This window comes from Anas platyrhynchos, chromosome 2, assembly GCF_047663525.1.
Source record: "Anas platyrhynchos isolate ZD024472 breed Pekin duck chromosome 2, IASCAAS_PekinDuck_T2T, whole genome shotgun sequence".
NCBI lineage: Eukaryota > Metazoa > Chordata > Aves > Anseriformes > Anatidae > Anas > Anas platyrhynchos.
In genome coordinates this window covers 41,125,161-41,145,162 of record NC_092588.1, presented here as the reverse complement: position 1 = coordinate 41,145,162, position 20,002 = coordinate 41,125,161, and the positions used below count along the sequence as shown (strand labels likewise).

Here is a 20,002-nt window from a genome sequence, read left to right as displayed (position 1 = left end):
TAATTCCTGTTTACAATGACTTGGGTTGTGAAGGGACAGAGTTGTGTACGTACTTGCTTGCATGCTGCTCGACAGTCTCAGCACCCACGTAAACGGCTAGACCGGAGCAACAGGTTGCTTTTGTTGCTTTTTCTGGCTAAAAGGTTTAAAATTCTCTCATGTCCTTTGCATATCACAGGAGAAAAAGTGACAGAGTGACCCTGCTGGCTGCATTTTGGAGTAACTTTTTCAGTGAAGTCTTAACATGTTGAAGTCCAAATCAAAGACATACTTTGCTCTGCAATAGCACCAGCAGGGAAACAGAAACAGGGCAACACTCTTAAACACACCCCCTCCACCCCGTAACTGTTTCTCAGCAAGAAAGCCAGACTTTACTCAGAAAGAGGTTCTAGTGCAGGTGGTGTTTTGCAGGGAGCAGGCTGATCTTGCAGCCAAACGAGCAGCACCAAATACTGAAGGAGGAGCAGAGCACATGTAAGCCCTCGGTAGAAAAAGATGTAAGCTACAAGTGGCACGATCTAGGCGCCGTTACCTGTTACTGTGTGGGAGTGATACATTTTCAGCTATTCCTTTTGAAATGTAAAGCAAGGCGTTTATCTGGAGAGATGAACCGAGCTCCTCGGAGCTGCTGCTCCTCTGGAAAAAAAATAAATGAAATAGAACAGGTAAAGGCCCTTGGTTCCTGGGCACCTTATCTAAAAGCAGCCCAGAGCTGGTGTTTACACTCAGGGAAGGGTATTGCCTTCTCTTGTCTCTCATCCATGCACTGAAGCCTGTGACAGACTTGGGTGCAACCCATCTGAAGCTGCATTACGTGGCGTGGCTCCCAGTATCCATTCTATGAACACCCGTCTTGCCTTCTTAAACACTTAAATCCTCCCATTTCTATTACAAGAGATCAAATCTCCAGCGATATCAGATCTCCACAGAGCTCTTACTATTAAGTGGGCAGTCCGATAACTATGCATAAAGTGTGTGCATACGTGTGGGTGAGTTCATTGACACAAATGACAGCTCTTTATTTAAAATAGCACGCTGCTCAGTGCAGAAAGCACGTGTCAGATTTGTCAATGAAGAGGAAGAGGCAATGAGTGTCAGCCTTCCTGTTCATATTTCAGTTGACAACATTGCCAGTGAAAGCATGTTGTGGCCCCAGCTATTTCTGAATTAATAAAATGCAGCTTCAGACTTACCTGCAAGCCTCGTCTGACATCAGTGGACAACGACACTCTCTTTCTTCTAACTCTGGCTGTCATTACTGGCCTGAAGAAAGAGCAGCAACTGCAATATTTACGTAGCCTCACCTAAAACTCCACTGAAACCCGTGAGTGTTCTTCGTGGTTTCGGTGGAGTTTGGATGAAGCCCAAAGTGTCTACTGAAAAAAGGCTGGACTACAGCCATCCAAACCGGGCACTCCCACTGGCTGCCAGCTATTTTCATAGCACGGGGCTTCACACGCTGTGTACTCACTGCAAAGTCTTCAGGCTGTGGCCGTGCAAATCAGGCCCTGGCACAAGCTAGGGCTTGCACACCTGCTTACCTGTAGTGTGTGTAGGGAGGGAAAGTGTTTTATGTTTAACAGAATCTTTGCTCTTCGCTGAGCTAAGAAAACTTTATTGTGCTTTAGCATAAAGCGAGGATAAAAGTGTAAACATTGTCTACCATCTTTTTGGGGGGAGTGGTATTGTGATTTTTTTTTTTAATCTGACCTTTGCAATTTATATTTTAAATATTCCTCCTTTGGGAAGGCTGTTTTCTGGGTAGACCACCTTTCTACCCAGAGGTGAGCAAATGCTAGAAATGTTACAAGTTGAATACCATTAGTATGGTGAGGTGCTTTTAACCAGGGCAGTAATTTTTCATTCCTGACCTTCACGCTTTGCTGTGTTCATAATGTTACATACAGAAATGCCTCCTAACCCGAATATCAGATAGGCATCCCATGGAGTGGAAAACGTATGACAGTCGTACTTACTTCCAGTACTTCAGTGTTGTTCTTAAGGCATACAGGATTGCTTCTCCACAGTTTTCAAAAGTAGTTTTTCAAATACTTGCTGAAGTCCTTGCGAGACTTTGCTGTTGTATTTTTGTTTTCTGAATTACTCATTAGCATTCAGTAATAATGTGTGTGCTTTTTTTTCATTTTATGAATCATAGATGCTGTCTAGCTAGATAAGGAGCAAGATTATGGGCCATTATTTTTCTCTATTTTTAGCTCACTGCTTTTTAGGGATATTTTTCTAATGGATTAAGTTTGCTGTTATTAAATAGAGAAGGATTTTGCTCTCCCTGGGAGATCTAGAAACTCCATATCTAGTCATATCTGTGTGCATGTTACATTACGCTGACTTACAGCAGTGAACTGACCAGAGACAAGCTGATCTTCTCAACAACTACCGCCCTTCTCAATTAAACACTTGACTAATTGGCACTTCACCATGAGGGGAATCAGACAGTTGTGTGGATTTCTCCAGGCAGATCTTGCTGTCTGCCTTAATCTGGTCCTTCAGGGCTGCAAGACTGGTCAAACCCCATGTAGGTTGCAAGTAGTCAGGGGAAACTTGTCCCTCACGTGGAAGCAGTCAGAAGAAACTTCCTGCAGATGCAGAAACGATTACCTATGAAACTGTCCTATGTGACAGGCAGTTAGGACATGCTGTGTGTGTAGCCTAAGGAAATCACTAAGGGTGGATCATAGATGTGCCAGAGCGGTCCCAAGGAGCACAGGGCAGTTGGATGCAAGAACTGTGCATGGCTGAGGGAGTCTTACCTGATCTAGCCTACAATGCTACAAGGACCTCAGAAGAGTGTTACCAGCAGGCCAAGGGAGGTGATCCTCCCCCTCTACTCAGCCCTGGTGAGGCCACACCTGGAATATTGTGTCCAGGTCTGGGCTCCCCAGTACAAGAGAGACATGGAGCTACTGGAGTGAGTTCAGAGGAGGGCTACAAAGATGAAGAGAGGCCTGGAGCACCCGTCATACAAGGACAGGCTGAGAGAGCTGGGCCTGTTTAGCCTGGGAAAGAGGAGACTGAGGGGAGACCTCATCAATGTGTATAAATATCTGAGGGGAGGGTGTTGAAAGGATGGAACCCATCTCTTTTCAGTTGTGCCCAGCAACAGGATGAGAGGCAATGGGCACAAACTGAAGCACAGGAGGTTTGGGCTGAATATGAGGGGGCACTTCTTTACCGTGAGGGTGACAGAGCACTGGGACAGGTTGCCCAGAGAGGTTGTGGAGTCTCCTTCTGTGGAGATATTCAAAACCAGGCTGGATACCATCCTGCACAACGTGCTCCAGGTGATCCTGCTCGGCACGGGGGCTGGACTAGATGCTCTTCAGAGGTCCCTTCCAACCCAAAGGCCTATTCTGTGACCTTTGCAACAGAAACTCCTCTTGTCGCCTGGACAAGACCCAGCAGAATAGCACCTTTTATTCCTTCACTATCCCTATGAGCCAGTCTGTTTGTTTTTTTCTATGAAGTTATGGCCTTCACCAAGCAGATATAGATGTCTTTGACAGCACCATAGGCAAACTAATAGAATTAGACGGAGATGCATTTTGTGTTATATCCAGCAGTTGGCTGAAACTGTATCCAGACTGGAGATAAATAATGCTGGAGACAGTAGAGGTTAAAGTCCTTTGGTTAAAGGTATCTCATCTAATTCCATAAAAAATTCTGAAAGTATTTTTCTTTTCCTTTGAAAGATTCCTTTCAAAACACGTACGAGATAGCAGCCCACCTCCAGTTTTTGAGTCTTTCTCCCCTGCCTTTTATTCTCAAACCCATTTTTAACAAGGCACATTTCTGCTCCAGGTGGTGGGGGACAGAGAAGGCAGATGCCGATTCTCAAGTGCGAACAGCACCCAGCACAGAGGATTCTCACACAGTTTGCTCTTGTTCATAACACCTTCCCCGAGGCCTGAATATCTAAGATAAAGGACGCCCACAGCACAGGAAGTTTGGAGCAGTGAAATTTCCATTTTGGTACAAGGACATTACCTATAGGAAGAAAAACAATTCCTGATTGTCTTATTTCTCCCTTCCAAACCAGACTTTAGAGCGTGGATCTCTCATGTGGTACAACACCTTAGTAAGGGCATTTAAGGTAATGGGGAATTAAAAAAGAACACGAAACCAGGCAGTAGCTGAGGTTTTTGAAACCCAGGCATATTCTGGAATACATCTCTTACAAACTAGGTTGATGAATTTCTCCATAAACTCTCCTCCTGGACTTTTCTTTTCCTACCTTGAAGAAGTGATACAGTCTTGCCTGAAACTTAAAAAGGCAAAGCACTAGAGCTCCGTGTGACTATCCAAGTGACTTTCGAAATCAACAGGCCAGTAACTTGGACTTGAACCTGTGAGATACTGACCTTCATGAAGATTACAAAATTTCTCTGAGGATAAACCTATCCACTGCTCCTTTCCCATTTCAGTGCCATAGTGGCAGAACAACAGTCTGCTGTCTGATTTGAGTGACCTGAAGGCACCAGATGCAGGAGGATGTCCGTATACCTTGCTTTCCTCAGGAATGCACCCTCTTGTTCCACGGCCAAGTAACAGCTCTGGGGAACCCCTCACCTTTGAGCACACTTATATTTATACATACTTCATCAGTCTGGGCTTCTCAAGCTCCAAAGTCTTCTAGCTGATTGCTGCACCTAATGTTTTCCCTGGCCAGCTCTGTACATGTGTTTCTCTTCAAAATCATGCTACTGGTTCAAGAAAACAGAGATCATTATTCCAGCTTAAAACAAAATAAGAAAGCAAAGCATTATAACCAGGTTGTGAGGACGAATTTAAACCATCTCTTATGCTACCTATGAAAAGCAGCAGCTGGCAGGGGAGCAGTGCACAGGTACCTCTCACCCTGCTTCCTCACTCCACCACCTGTGAGTCTGCAAAGTGTAATCACAGCTGGGAATGGGAAGGAAAAAGATTTAGCTAAACATAAGCATCAACATATGTCATTCCCTTTAACAACTTTAAAAGTAAGCTATTAGCTCAAAATGCCAATGATGATTGAAATGTTGTCATTAATCACCTACAGTGTTGGTCTGGAACATAAAGTCCTCTTGCAGCATGAGCCGTCGCACTTTCGTTTTGATTTCAGATAGTTCAGGCCCTTCAGCTGAATACTATGAGATAAACTCGAGGAGATAACAAGTCACTGATACTAGCTACTATAGCAGTAGGATCCACAGGTCAGTAATTCTTCCAATTAATAATGTTTACTGCAAGTCTCTTCACTGATGCAATGAACACAGACTAGATTTTTTTTTTTTAAGTGGTTTTACACCTACCACAAGACCCAGTCAGTCCATCTGATATCCCAAAATTAGCAACCATAACATTTAATGAACAGAGAACTGTTTACTGGGAGGTCTAAAAAACCCTCTCCTTTTTGCCATTAGCATTTAAAATCTGCTGAAGACAAAAGTAATGGCCATCATTCCCATAGATAGGCAAGGTAGTCAAGCAGTTGTTTAAATTGCTGCTTTACATTACAATTAATGTTAGCAACAAATGGTTTTGTAAATTCCTGCCAATACTAGTCACTGGAGTTATTGGGAAAGCCACTGCCCATTCAAGCATACAGCACAATTCAAAACAGTAATTCTGGTGACTGACTGGGAGGGCTCATTACATAGCTGTGGTAGCTGTAGGAAAAAAGAAGGAAAGAGTGATGGTGAAATTCTGGATCCAGTAGAGTCAGCAGAAGAAGTACTACGGACATGAGTCTTTTCTGTTTGGGTCCTATCAGTAGCACACTGCATGACCTCAGAAAAGTTGTAACATCTCTATAACTTTTTTCCACTACACCTTCCAAGATCGTTATACTTTTATGTATACAAATCCACACCCAGGTGGTTTCAATGCTTTTTAAAGTACTTTTCTTTGAGTGCCTAGATGAATTGCATAATCTCAGCCTTTGTGCCTTTGCCTCTGTTCCTGCTACGGAGTGGTTCAGTGGGAAATAGGGAGCTCTTGGTAAACTTCTTATATCACCACACATAGCTGTAAAATTGTAGCATTTTTGTTACTTTTTTTTTTTTTTTTATAATCATCTTTTAAAAAAATAAAAAGGCAAAGAAATTCAGAAAACAAGTACATATCCTGACTAGACGCATGGCACTGACATAGCTGGGAGCACAGTCTGTTTCTTACAGCATGTTCAGGTTCATGTTTGGCAGTACACGGTCTCAGCACGATCACAACTGGAATATACATTTGCAACAAACTGTGGTGCAAACATGATTATTTTTTTTTTTAATCTTTTTTATCTTTACTATGTGGCCAAAGGGTGTTGGGTTCCAGTGGGTGATTATAGGTAACAATATGTTTGACGATATTTTGGCTTAGAACCAAAGCTACATTAAAAAAAAAAAAAAAAAAAAAAAAAAAAAACAGGACAGTGGTGCTGGATGGGTCACTTACTCATTGCCTGTCCTGTGATCTGGGCCAGCCTGATGTATTTTTTTTCTCACAGGTCTTAACTCTATTTGCCAAAGGAGTTTCTTCAACTTTGTAATAAAAAAAAGTTGTCTACCTTGCTACTCTATAAAATCTAGCCTAGATTTTATTTACTCCAGGCTAACCCATTATTTACCTCTGAAAGGAATAGGGAGCAATAACAACCTTTTCTTGATCAGAAGATTAACATGCTTCTTGGTTTGCTTTTCTAGATTAACAACCCTAACTTCTACAATTTCTCCATGTAAGTTGTGCTTTCTAAACATCTTGTGTACCCTACTTGCTCTGTCTTTCTTGGCATGTGATGCTCACAAGGAGTAAGTTTACACAGAGGAGTAAATTACTTCCTGTATCTGAACACTATTCCTGCTAATACACCTCAGAAAGTCACATCCTGTTTAGTTTGTGATCCACCCCAAACCTCTATCATATGTGCAGTATGGCTGTCAGCAAGCCTGTATTTCCTGTGGTAGAAAATCATTGAAAAACTCTGTAACAAAAGCTTGGGCTGTCTTTAAGCCAACAGTCCTCTCATATATGTTACGCCAACCCAGCTCTGCTATCACAAAAACATGCTTTATCTGCTACAAGTATCTTTCAAAACAAGTCTTCACCACATAAGTGACCAAAAACTACTTGCCTATTCAATGAGAAAGTTGGTCTACGTCTGCCAAATAAAAACGAAAACGCGTAACTTGATCTGAAAAAAACGTGTTGAATTTGTTTTGCTCAATCCTTCCCTTTCTGTAAGTTGTGTGAGAAGTCATGCAGTGCTGAACATTCATAAAAATGTGTAGTGCCAGAAAACTTCCAAGTTAGGGGAATGATTCGGAAGTAAACCAAAGAACACAACACGACTGGGCAGTTTTTGCTGAACAGCTACTTCATCAAAGATATCAAAGGACAATTCTGAAGAAGAACCTGAGATGGCAACAGTGGATCCAGAAAGAGTTTTGTTTAATTAAGTCGTAGTGGGATGAAGTGGGGAGGAAGAGTGTATTCCTCCTATTTCCACCATCTTTTACCTTTCTGCTTGGAAAAAAGCAAACGGGAGCCAGCTTGTCCTCTCAGACCACTGTCAGTTCAATTGTAAAATGGATTAGAGATGAACTTATGAACTATCCACATAAAACATCTCAAGAAAAAGAGTGGCTGGATTAGGCTATATAGACAGCATATATTTAATTCCAAATTATGCTTTTCTAATAATAATTGTTTAATGTCCAAGAAAGCCTGAAATGCTGTTAGATATAGTATCATCCCAACAATGCTTTATACTTCTTTACTTTCTAACTAAAATACAAAAATGCATTATTTTTTAAAAAGGATAGCTATCTGGAAATGAATTAATACCTATTATTTCAATATTATAAAACTCTGAAGGAAAGAAATCTGAATTTATAGATGTCCTCTGCATTTCACATTTATGTTTCCACATTTTGAAATGAAAAAGTGTCTCGTGTTTTTTGGAAGCTATGTCCTTTTTCTGATTTTCTGTTTCTGGTCATTTAGGAATTGCTTGTGAGAACAGGCCTGCGGAGTTTACCAAATTGGTTATCATTTCTATCTGCATCGTACTTATGTTTTATTTCTTCTGCAAAACTGGAGCATCTTCTACTCAGCATGTCATACGTTTTTCCCTTGGGAGAGTGGGTGGTTCTCATAAAAACAAAATAAAAACTATTAAGCTCGGTAATAGAAAAACAAATTCAGCAGAAAAAAAAAAAAAAAAAAAAAAACAGCAGAATTCAGTGCTGCACTCTGCTAAAATAAATCCACTTACTTCTGGCACTTACTGAAGCCTGTGACAATGTCCCTGCATCCTCCCCCCAAGTTACAACATTACTTCCTAAACTTTACTGAACATTTTAGAGAGGAAGGCAACTTTTAACTATCTGGTGTTCAGCTCATCAGATTGTGTTGCAAGTGTGATATTAAATTATCAACACACAACTAACATCTGTAGCAACTGATTTTAGTTCCCCTACAATCATCACAGCCTCACAAGGTTCAGCAACCTGAAAAAACCTACCTGCAAAGGGAGTGCTTGCTACAGAAGGGTGGCTAGCTACGTATCCGAGAATCAACCTTGCAAGTCAAAAACCTCAGGAAATCCCTTGCAACCACTAGGCTTTTATGCCAGTGCCCTGAGAGCTGTGGCTCTCCAAGAACAGACACACCTCACTTCACCAGCCTCCTCCTTGGCTCCCCATTCTCATTTGTATTCCCATTTGTGTGCAGAACTCCTTGGCCCCTTGCCTTCCATCACAGCACTTCAATGAAATGCGTGAATTTTCCACAGGACTCAACACCTAGGAGATTTGATAGCGAATAAAATAAAAAATAAAATAGCTTAGGGATATGGTTTAGTGGGGACTGTTAGTGTTAGGTTAGAGGTTGGACTCGATGATCTTGAGGTCTCTTCCAACCTAGAAAAATTCTGTGAAATTCTGTAAAAGGAAGCATTTTAGCTTCTTGGTTCTTTTGAAACTGTGGCTTTCAGTAGTTCTTGGTAAGGCTTTTGTAACAAAAGCAAAATAAAAAAATAAAATAAAATAAAATAAAAATAAAAAAAATAAAAAAACACGTGTCTTACTTTTCCCCTTCTCTTTTTGTCTTGCAGCCCATGGGATCGGAGCGGATGGAGATGCGCAAGCGGCAGATGTCCACGACCCAGGAGACCCCGGGCGCTGCACAGGCTCAGCACAGCACGGGCAATCGAGGGTCCAACGCCTGCTGCTTTTGTTGGTGCTGCTGCTGCAGCTGCTCATGGTACTACACGCTCTTATTCAAGCCTCTGGGGAACAGAGTAGGAGAAGGGAGGTAACAGGCAGCGTGTAGGACAGCATAAGCTAAACAAAACACCTGGGAAATTCTGCAGGGCTGGGACCGTGAGAGAGATGACTGTGCGCTAGTACTAGACACAGCCTTCTGCTGTAGTGCTTTTTTATTTGCCATTTAAATAATGTGTGTGTATATATATTTATATATATAAAATCTCTGTACAGTATCTTTAGAAGAGATCAGAGTAGGAAAGCATTTTAAAAAAAATGATATTTTAGTCCTTGCCTTAGCCTTCCTCTAGGCTTTGCAGGTGCACACCTACACACATGGAAGTGACCCCCTTTTAATGAAGCTCAGCTAACACATTTGACTGAAGTTTTAAGAAAACACCACAACAATGTAGCAGTAAGAGTATTTTTTACTATGGGTATTAAGGGCTCTGTAAAGTACTCTTACATGCCTCCTTTTAGAAATCCTTATCATCCTCAGTCTGCATATTTCTGCTGAAGAGCATCCAACTCTGATTCGATTTCTACCTATATAGCTATTCACCCCTAGACAAAATTGCTATTCTATTTATCAGGATTTCATACCTAAATAGATACCTTCCTCTAAAGCATTTCTACACAACTCCAGTTATGCAAAAAGGAGCTATATGGCTAATATGCCTTTAACACACAGAAATTATATTCTCAGTGCCATTTTATACAGTACCAAAAGCAGCACTTATTATTGAAATCAGATCTATTTTTATTTAAAAAAAATTAAAAAGGAGAAAAAAAAATCATGTATTATGTAAATAGTTATGGTGATGTCCAAAAGCCTGGTTATATCACAGCTCTCCACTTTAAAATGCTCACTCTGCTAATGCTATGGTACCAAACGGCTTGCATCTCAGCCCGTGGCTCCAAAAAGCACTCCCTTTCTGTTGTCCAACTTAGGACACAAGGTCAGAGCTTGCAACACCTGAACAGCTGAAGGAATAGGACAAGCTTAACCAATCCCTATGTAACTACATGTGTGAGGATATATCTTGCTTTTTTAATGTTTTTTGGAAACAGAATGAAAAATTTAACACACACACTTTTTTTTTTTTTTTTTTTAATTTCCTGGTATCTGTTTTTTTCTGCTGCTTGTTCTTAGCCTTCTCCTTGAACTGGCAGTTCTTACCTGGTGTATCACATTCTAAACGAATACTTCACAGCTTATACTAGTTATAAGAATCATCTGACCACGTTTTTGAATAATACCAGTGATCCTCAGTCACCGCCAGTTTTTAAACCATCTTTCACTTGTTTCTCAACACCTTATGCCTTGAAGTTTTACTCTGCCATTACACCTGTTGCCACCACTGTGTACTTCTCAGCCTTGAGCTTCACCCGGGCTCTCAGTAAAAACTGAAAGCAATACCAGAATATGTAATAGTTTTGGATTTAGGATTGGGACTTAGGAGCAGCACAGACTGTATTAAAGGGAGTTAGGAGTAGGTGTAAGAATTCATTAGTCAGGAAACTAATAACCAAGTGTCCGTTCCAGCAGATCTGTTGTCATTAATTAGCAGCGTCAACCCATGGCACCTACAATTCATATGAATTTAACCCTTGGGATTAGAGACTTTAAACACTGCATGCATTATTAAATAAGGATGAGGCAGAACACAATTCCAAAGAACTCCCACTGCAAGATGTTGAACAGAAAAATTAATCAAGGAAGCACAGCAAGAGAGGAAAAGGAATCACTTGATTCCTTAAAGTAATGATTTGTTCACTTTCTCTCTCATATCAGCTCCTCCAGATCCAGCTGATTCCATTCCAAATTCAAGTAAAGCTTGCTGTACTCAGTTCTGTTTCTGTTTGGGCCCATTATTAATTAATGGCTGAGACCAGAATTTGCACTGAAATAAAGACAAGTCTTAAACATCCATAGGAGTTCAGCCAAAACACTGACAGCAAGCTGAGTGCTTCTTATAAATCCACCACATAAGCACTTCAGAGCAAGTAAACCTGGCACTGAGGTGAAGGGAGGAAGTCATAAAACAACCTGCCTGGCCAGACAGGGAATCTATTCACCATTACTTCCCCCCTACACACACACACGAGCAGTTAGAAGTAAATGCTTTAGAGAAGAACACGAGCAGTAAGGGCAGAGCAGGCTCATCATTCCTCTGCTATTGGTACTCAGCTTATCAGAAGTTATACAGACCCAACCCTGCCTGAATGCAAACAGTGAATATCTTGTAGGGTCAAAAAGCTTCTGTTTTTTGCAAGATGTCAAGTACTCTGGCTCTGATTCTACAAAGCTTTTCAGCAGGTGCATTGAGGTAAACTAAGGTAGCGTTTAGAGAGAGGTAATTACTGTGCCTGGTCAGGATTGGAGTTTGTTACCTCGCAGAGTGGTACCTATGTTAAAGCCTCGCTATACAAATACCGGTGTCATCTGAACAACTGTCCAGTGCCATCTCAAGTGGCTCAGGTTGGAGCTGCATGTTACACATACAAACATCTTTCCATAAAAGAAAAAAAAAATCTGTCAAATCAGAGTACATAAAAATTGCATTCCATCTTTTAAATTGTTGCTAAACTGCTTTTTTAATGTCTTACCTGATATTCTTGAGAATGCTCATTATCTGTGCATCCCACTATTCAAACAATTCAGAGAAAGCAATTTACTCAGAGTGTGTTAAATTACCCAAATTTCATGATGCTTAAAATTCCTATTTGCATTTCAGAATCATCTGGGAAGCCAATACAAGCTCCAAAACAGAGCAGCTTGTTTTAGCTTTAAAATAATTTGTGATTTCTTTTAGAACAATTGTTTTCTAGTAGCAAGAAATGCAAAACAAACCGTAATTAAGCTATTTTTATTTCCTATTCATAAAGCCTTTCCTCAAAATAGCTCAAGTGCTTTGAGCAGAAAAATTATGAATAGGAACAAAAATAACAGTCTGCATGAGTCATGCAGCTGAGTTGCAGAACATCCAATATTCAGCATACTCCTAATAGTAGACTTAGAAAGAAGAAATGGTGAAACAAGTCTCTCAGCCAGATTCTCACAGCCTGTGCTCGCACTACAGTTAAAACTCAAGCCCGCAGTTCATCACTCTTCCAAAACCTGAGAAGATGCAGCACTGCATGTTTAGTCTCTTTGCTATGTTTACCTGTACGTTTCTGGGAAGTCAGCCAGCCTGCAGGGGTACTTTGTGAGAGAAGCCGTGTTCTCTTAAAGAAACTTAATTTCATCTTTCTACCCTTCTGCGCATTATCCTATGAAGACTGAAATCCTTTCCATTGGATCTGATGGCTCCTTCAGATTAAGAACTCTGACAAGCACATAAATTCTTGTGTACGTGTGTGAGGAATGCATAATATACCACTTTTCATATTAAAAAGGCCAACACTACTGGTACTTAGTAAAAGTCTGAATCCCATAGTCCCAAAGAGAACAGAGCACTAACATTCTTTAACTACTTGTTTTCTTTTCTGAAAAAGCGAAATCAAATAGTTCGTTGGTTTGAATGTATGGTTCAGATCACAGAATCACAGAATTTCTAGGTTGGAAGAGACCTCAAGATCATCGAGTCCAACCTCTGACCTAACGCTAACAGTCCCCACTAAACCATATCCCTAAGCTCTACAAGATGTTGCAGAAGAATGTGTTTGCAGTAGGCAACATGCTTGCTCTTGTACTTCACAACAGGAAAGTTTTCCTACCTCTTCAATGCACACCTTGGCAAAGAGAAGTAACACCTCTCTCCCCTATTGTCAAGCCTCCAGCCACTCTTCTCAAACTTTAAAATGTTACAATTCTCCATCCTCCATAATTATGGAGATTATGGACTACCACTGGAGAGAGCAAGAGAAGGAGCAAGCAGTAAATAGTAAGGCTGCAAATAAGACAGAGCCATGAGCTTAAAAGGAAGAATGGAAATAAGAATCAGCTGGTTTAACAAAAAGCCCTGCTAGAGATAAATGAGAGTCTCAGGGATTAAGACATCAAAACTGTTACAACATTTACTTTAAAGTAAAATACAAATGAAGGAACTGAGTTTGGTATTTTCCTAGAATTTGTAACAACTGTACTGCTTTATTTCAGCTGAAGGATTTGTTTCATATAAGGTACGGCTGTAATTCACTGGGACCTTTGCTTCTTGACAAACTCTAAGCAGTTTTACAGATTATATGAACGTATGTGTGCGCACCTGTATTTCTCATTAAACTATGGTAATCTGGAGTACAGTCCCCATGTGCTAAAGGAAACATGCATATGCTGAAATTCAGTATCAAAAGAATCATCTGCAACTCTAAAAGGATTTTTTTTTTTAACAACTCACTACTTACTTATATTGACCTTTGAGAAAAGCAGCTGGAGTTGACACCTACCCTTCCAAGGGTCATTAAAAATTCTCAGTGGTCACTAGTGACTGCAGCACGTTTTTTTTTTCTTTTAATGCTACAAACAAGCTAATACTCATTTCCAGTCAAACATAGTCAAAACGATATTTAGCAGTGAGCTGCTGTTTTTCTACAGGCCTCAAATTCAGATGTATATACTAGCATTTACTTAATGCTGCAGTTCATAACCACACAACGTGGCTGTGTCTCCATGTGATCTCTGAAGGATGCTTGCTCTTTCAACAAGGCATACAGAAGGATCTACCTTGCTTAGAGCTTCAGCTCCAGCTCCTGAATTCAGGCTTTCTTGAGTGATGCGGTGTCACCACTCTAAACCAGAATCTTGGCACTCATCATGCCCCTATGGATATAAAAAATAGCCAGGGTGCAAAACAAACAAACAAGCTTGAAGTTTAGCTTGCATAAAACCACTGCATCAAGTGTAACTCATGTGAGAACACTGCATCAAGCACACAATCAACACAGCATAATGAACCTCAATGGAGTACAGAGAGATTTTGTAGCTATTAAAGGCTCCTTGTGTGTACATACACTTTCTATACAGTGATATATATGATATTGAACAGTTCTGCTCTAAGTTTGCAGGTTTACACAACAGCAGAGCTAGCATCAGAGTATAACTATGAGTACTGTGGCTACAGTTAGCTTCTGTTCCTTTAGATGATTTTTTTTATTATTATTTTTTTTAATATTAGAGGAGAAGCATCTGCTGTATGTTCAGTCTTTCCCTTTATGAAACTGACAAATTAATTGCTACCTTGCAGTCTTACTGTTAGAAATCAAGAGGAGGAGAGAACAAGGAGAACATCCCATGAACTCCAAGCAGAGGGTATTCCAAACTGCGAGGAAAGGTATGGTCTTTCTGAAGTGTTCTGTCAAACTAAGAACGAAACAAACCCAAACCACGCTAAATCAAGTGAATCCCCTGACATGTGCAACTAACTACGATTATCCATTTGTCATTTGAGCTGAATTTGCAAGTCATCCGTCTCTTGCCCCCTAAAGAACCAGAGGTCTGATCTATAATTTTTTACCTTATTTATATGCAGTGTATAAACATATCCCAACTTTCACAGTACAACAATAAAAAAACGTAGTAATTACAGACTCCTCTTTTTTTTTTTTTTTCCCCTGAAATATTTTTAAATACATCATTTTCCCAACCAGCAAATACATACCAAAGCTAACTACTAGCTCTCAGCCTTAAAAAAGGAAGAAATACAAAGGGGAGCTCAGATCCTCTTGAGAATCAGGTAATTGTCTCTTACGAGTTAGGCAAAGAGACAGGAGCCCCTCTGAAGTTGTAACAGACCGTGTCTTTTATGGTATTTGGATTGTTACTTCTTTTTAAATATTTTTATTGATTTTTTTTTTTAACAATGATTCCACAGGAACTATTAGGAATTTAAAAACAAAACAAAAAAAAAGCTTAATTGTTGCTGAGGCACTTTTTTACTGCAATTACTTAGAGCAGTAAAGTACACTTTCTGCAAAGTACAGGCGATCACCTGCATCTGAGCTTTTGATAGAGAAAAGCATCTTACATTTACTGGAGTTTACACCTGGGTAGCTGCAGTGCAGAATTCAGAGGCACGTGAGCCTTGCATTTTTTTCCATCATGACGGCAGATGCCTCCTGCCAGATGAAAAGTGTTGAAGTAACAATCACTCATTTCTCTCTTCTTGCCCTCCTCTCCTCCTTCCTCCAGCCCTGCTCCTACTCTTGAAGAAGTAAATGCCTGGGCTCAATCATTTGACAAGCTGATGTTTACGCCAGCCGGCCGAAATGCTTTCCGTGAATTTCTACGAACAGAATTCAGTGAAGAAAACATGCTTTTCTGGATGGCTTGTGAGGAACTGAAACAGGAGTCCAACAAAAGTGTCATTGAAGAAAAAGCAAGGCTAATTTATGAAGATTACATTTCTATCCTTTCTCCAAAAGAGGTATATTGCTTTCCCTAATACATTCTTTGATGCCATTTTGCACAGTTAATTCTAACGTGTTTAAAGCCACAAAAATACCCAGGGATAACTCTTCTTTCCCTGTGCTCCCACATTTCACTGCTAACAAGGAGAGATCTAGTGCTAAAAGGCAAACCTTGAGGTGAGAGTCAGCACTACTTTCAGTACTACTTTCTTTTTGGCTAGAAGAAAACACTTCCTATGCTACCTTGACGTGCTGATGTGAAGAATTTAGTTTGAGGCATAACTAACATACAGGTGAAGATTTTATCCTTAAGTTTTATTTGTTGGACAAATCAGTGTGGATTTTTTTGGTGTGTGTCTGTGTGTGTGGAGATTGGGTCTCCAAAAGCAAAGTAACCACAAAGAGAGTGTTGCTTGCACAGCACAAACTGGTCTTGTGCAATATGTGCAACTTGCATGATTGCAAAGCACAAAGAGCAGCTGACAAAGTACAGTACAGAACAAAGCCTCCAGCTTCTTGAAATTTCAAACCTACTTGTCTCCTTGCTGCTAACAAGCATGTCAAATTTCAAAGACATCTTAGTTCACGGTTTGAATATAATCCTAGAAGTATGCTGGAATTTTAAACCCTTCTATTTTCCTAAAAAATTCATACACTCCATTACTTGTGGTGCAAACTGTACGTATAAAAATAATGTTTAAATCTAGACAGTGCTTTCCAGTAATGTTAGCATCTTTCTATCTTCTAGTATTCGCAGGAAAAAGAAATACAGCATAAAAGTGATGCTTGGAATCATTATGTAACCATACTTTCAGTCCACATCAATTCATTCTGCTTTTTAACATAGGAATTTGATTAAGCAACAGCTTCCCAGGTTACAGCTTCCGTCTGCGTCATCCTGCTTACTCCACATTCAGTCTCTTTCCAAAAGCGCTACTTCCCGAGGAAACAAACTGTCACAAAACATTACAGAGCCTCTCTACTACAGAGCAGGATGCTGGGCTGGGAATAGCCTACCAGTCTCTCAGGTTTTAGTAACAACGGGATTGCAGGCAGTGATATTCAAAGTAAGGTTGCTCCAGTGAGAAAGTTTCTCTAACCACATACTCAGCAGGTTACTACTGCCAAATTTCAGCAGTCATTTTTCCTGTAAGTATATTTAACAGTCCTTAGACTCTGAAGCTATTAAAAATACTTGCTTTTTCATGCCAATAGAACAACACCACATACACACACACACAAAAAAAAAAAAAAATCAGCTACTGTACACCACTATTATTTACATGACTTTTTATTTTAATATGCAGGTCAGTCTGGACTCCAGAGTAAGGGAAGTTATTAACCGAAATATGCTGGAACCCTCACAACACACCTTCGATGACGCACAGCTTCAAATTTATACCTTAATGCACAGAGACTCCTACCCACGGTTTATGAACTCGGCTATTTATAAGGACTTGCTTCGGTCCTTATCTGAAAAATCCATCGAAGCATAGGATTTTTTTTCTTAAATGTATTTATTTTAAAACAAATGGGACTCTGGGCTATACCAATCAACAGGGAATTTAGTATTGATCGGATATTTACCTGAAAATAACTCAGGCAAGTTTTACTACAGACTGAATGTTTGAAACCCACACAGGGCTCTGACACAATCAGCTAACTGCAGTTTCTGATCAAATCAAGTATTACTTTGGAAAAGAGAGTGAAGAGAAGATGTTAACGTTCAAAAAAAAAAAAAAAAAAAGAACCCAGTATTTTTACAATGCAGCATGCAACTCACACACAGATCTCTTATAATGTGTATCTGAAGTACAAATGCCAACTGAGCATGAAAACTAATTTTTAAGTGGAGTGCCAGAATTTTCTTGAAAGCCAAATCAGTTGCCCCCATCCTCACTGTGACCAAAGTAAAAACAGTTGTAGTGGCAAAATCTGGGTTACACTAAACTGCATTTCACAACCTCTGTGAATTGTGCCTGGCACAGGTACACACCACTTCCCTTGGTATATTTAAGGTGCATACAATGTGATAATGGAAATCAGTATGGCAATCTCAAGTTTATGGAAGCTAATGGTTGAAATAATGATGCCTATAAAACCTTTTGCTGAAAAAAAAATGTTATTTTATTACTAGAGTCTGCTGAAAGCATTTTTAAGTTCATATTGTTCATGTTTATAAAGTTAAATTATTTAATTAAGAGGAAGAAGAGTCTGGGCATTTAAATTCTCAAATAAAGCACAATTCTCACATTTATCTTCCTTCTGTAGGGATGTAAAAAGCATTTCACTATTTGTTCCTGAAAGGATGGTGGTATCAATCATCTTGGTTTTGTACATATTAAATTGTCCTGTTAGCTGACAGAGCTTCTATGGTTTATATAACAGATATTTGTACATTACATTGAGAAAAGAAGGAAGCTGGCACTATCCTGTTCCACAGCACTATTTCAGACTGTCCAAAAGAAAAGCAACATCTCCGTCCACTAATAAACTCCATTCATTACAGTATCCCCAAAGCATTGCACTTGATTTCCAGTCCTATCTCAAAATCAGTAATCACAGGAAGCAGTAGGAAGAAAGCAAGCTGAATCTGCACAATCCATTTGAAGACCTGTTATTCTCGTAAATTCTTCATTTTAAATTACGTGATCCACTACAATTCCACTGTATTAAACTCTGGAGCTTACAGTGGACTTCCATTAAACTGTAGTTTTAGCCGCACATTTATTTAAATGAAACAAATTGGGCAAATTCTAGAATTTGGGCAATTTGGTTCTAGAACCAAAGAAGGCAGAATTTAGGAGATCCATTTGTTTCCTTAATACACCAGCCAGGAGACATGATCACCCCTTAGTGCATTTGCAGTGTCAAACAAATAGTAAGGAGCTTTCTCATTGCATAGCATCACAGGAGGAGATCTGATACAAGGTAAGTTAACAACAGCTGTGAACTGGTTTCTATCATCTTCCAAAAACCAAGACAGTATTCAACACACCATTTAGAAATATAGAGAAAAATAATACACCCTGAGAGCAACAAAAAAGGTTGAATTCCTTCTGTATACTACTACTGAAGACATGAATCATATCACAGACTCATAGAACGGTTGGAAGGGACCTGAAAGGTCACCTTGCTCACACCCTCCTGCCATGGGCAGGGATGCCACCCACTAGACCAGGTTGGACAGGGCCTTGTTATGGTCCAGTTAGGGATTGCCACTGCTTAATGTATGGACATTGGTCATCTCAGCTGACTTTGTAGTAGACATACCCCAAAGCACTAACAGTACACCCTCGGTTTATGGAAAATATTACATGGCAGGCAGCAAATTCAACAAAAGATCAAACGAGACCTGTTGGTAAGGCAGCATTCACGGGAGCCTGCAGTCAAACTGAGGATGCCATAGCTGCTCTTTTAATCAGGTCGGGTGAGACTGCTCTAAACTGACAAAGTAAGTTTAACTAGGTCAAATTCTGCTTGCTGGAAAGATCAGACACACACATCAGAAAAAGTTCAAAGTGTATCATTTCATGAGATGGATGATACAGTTTCTTTTAACTTATCTCTCTTCCCTGCAAAGATACCTCATTAAGAGCTGGAAGACAGACTGAACGCTCATGCTTTACAGCAGACAATATATTCTATTATCCTGCAAGAAAGAGATACGCTGAAATTAAAGGGGAGACAAAGCTATATTGGCTTGGGCAGTTCTATGGCTAACATCAGACCATTAAAAGTAGTGATTTCTAAACTTCCTTTCCATGTGCCATAACACCTAAGCAATGCTTTTGCATTACAACATCTGATGTTTAAAATGCCCATCTTTCCTTAAAAATCTTCAACATTTATCTTTTGTTTTAGATTCAAGCTTTCAGTCTACACCAGTGGCAGAATGCTTGTCCCCAGGTATCCTGAGAAGATCTCTTAAAAACACAACCCCTCCACTAAACCACATTATTCCGAGGGTGTTATGTTGGATTTAATTGAAGGAGGAAAAAAAGGCAAAACAAAAACCCACCCGCGTAAGACAGGTTTTTTAACTGCATTTCATTACTTTGTACTTGCTAATTACACACAAACTTTTCTCAGGGCAAATGTGAATTACATTGAAATGTTACAGTGGAGATGCTGTTCTAGGGCTTGGAGGAGAAAACAGTGATATTGACACAAGATATTATTTATAATTCATAAAGTACCACAAAGTCGATTTATCCTAGCTTGAAAATAAGCATGGCTGGCTTGCCTTGGCATTTACCTAACCGCAGGATATCATTAAGCTGTAACAACTTTCCAGTCCACTGCTATTTTCTTCAATGTCTGCTCTTTACAAACCAGTAGCTCCCACTGAACACACATACTGTTAAAGACTGCTCTTTCCATGAGCCTGCTAAGTAGTA

The 20,002-nt window shown here is 39.9% G+C and overlaps 1 protein-coding gene across 2 annotated transcripts in view; it reads left to right on the top strand.

Moving 5' to 3' along the window:
- Positions 1 to 18,113, top strand: part of RGS20 (regulator of G protein signaling 20) — a 48,102-nt gene extending 29,989 nt beyond the window's left edge. For both annotated transcript variants that reach the window (XM_072034609.1, XM_027452224.3), the window contains exons 2-5: positions 9,104 to 9,252; positions 14,441 to 14,527; positions 15,385 to 15,619; positions 16,910 to 18,113. In XM_072034609.1, the coding sequence (XP_071890710.1) occupies positions 9,104 to 9,252; positions 14,441 to 14,527; positions 15,385 to 15,619; positions 16,910 to 17,098 (660 nt within the window). In that variant the 3' untranslated portion in view covers positions 17,099 to 18,113. The remainder of the gene's footprint in view (positions 1 to 9,103; positions 9,253 to 14,440; positions 14,528 to 15,384; positions 15,620 to 16,909) is intronic.
- Positions 18,114 to 20,002: the final 1,889 nt, after the last annotated feature.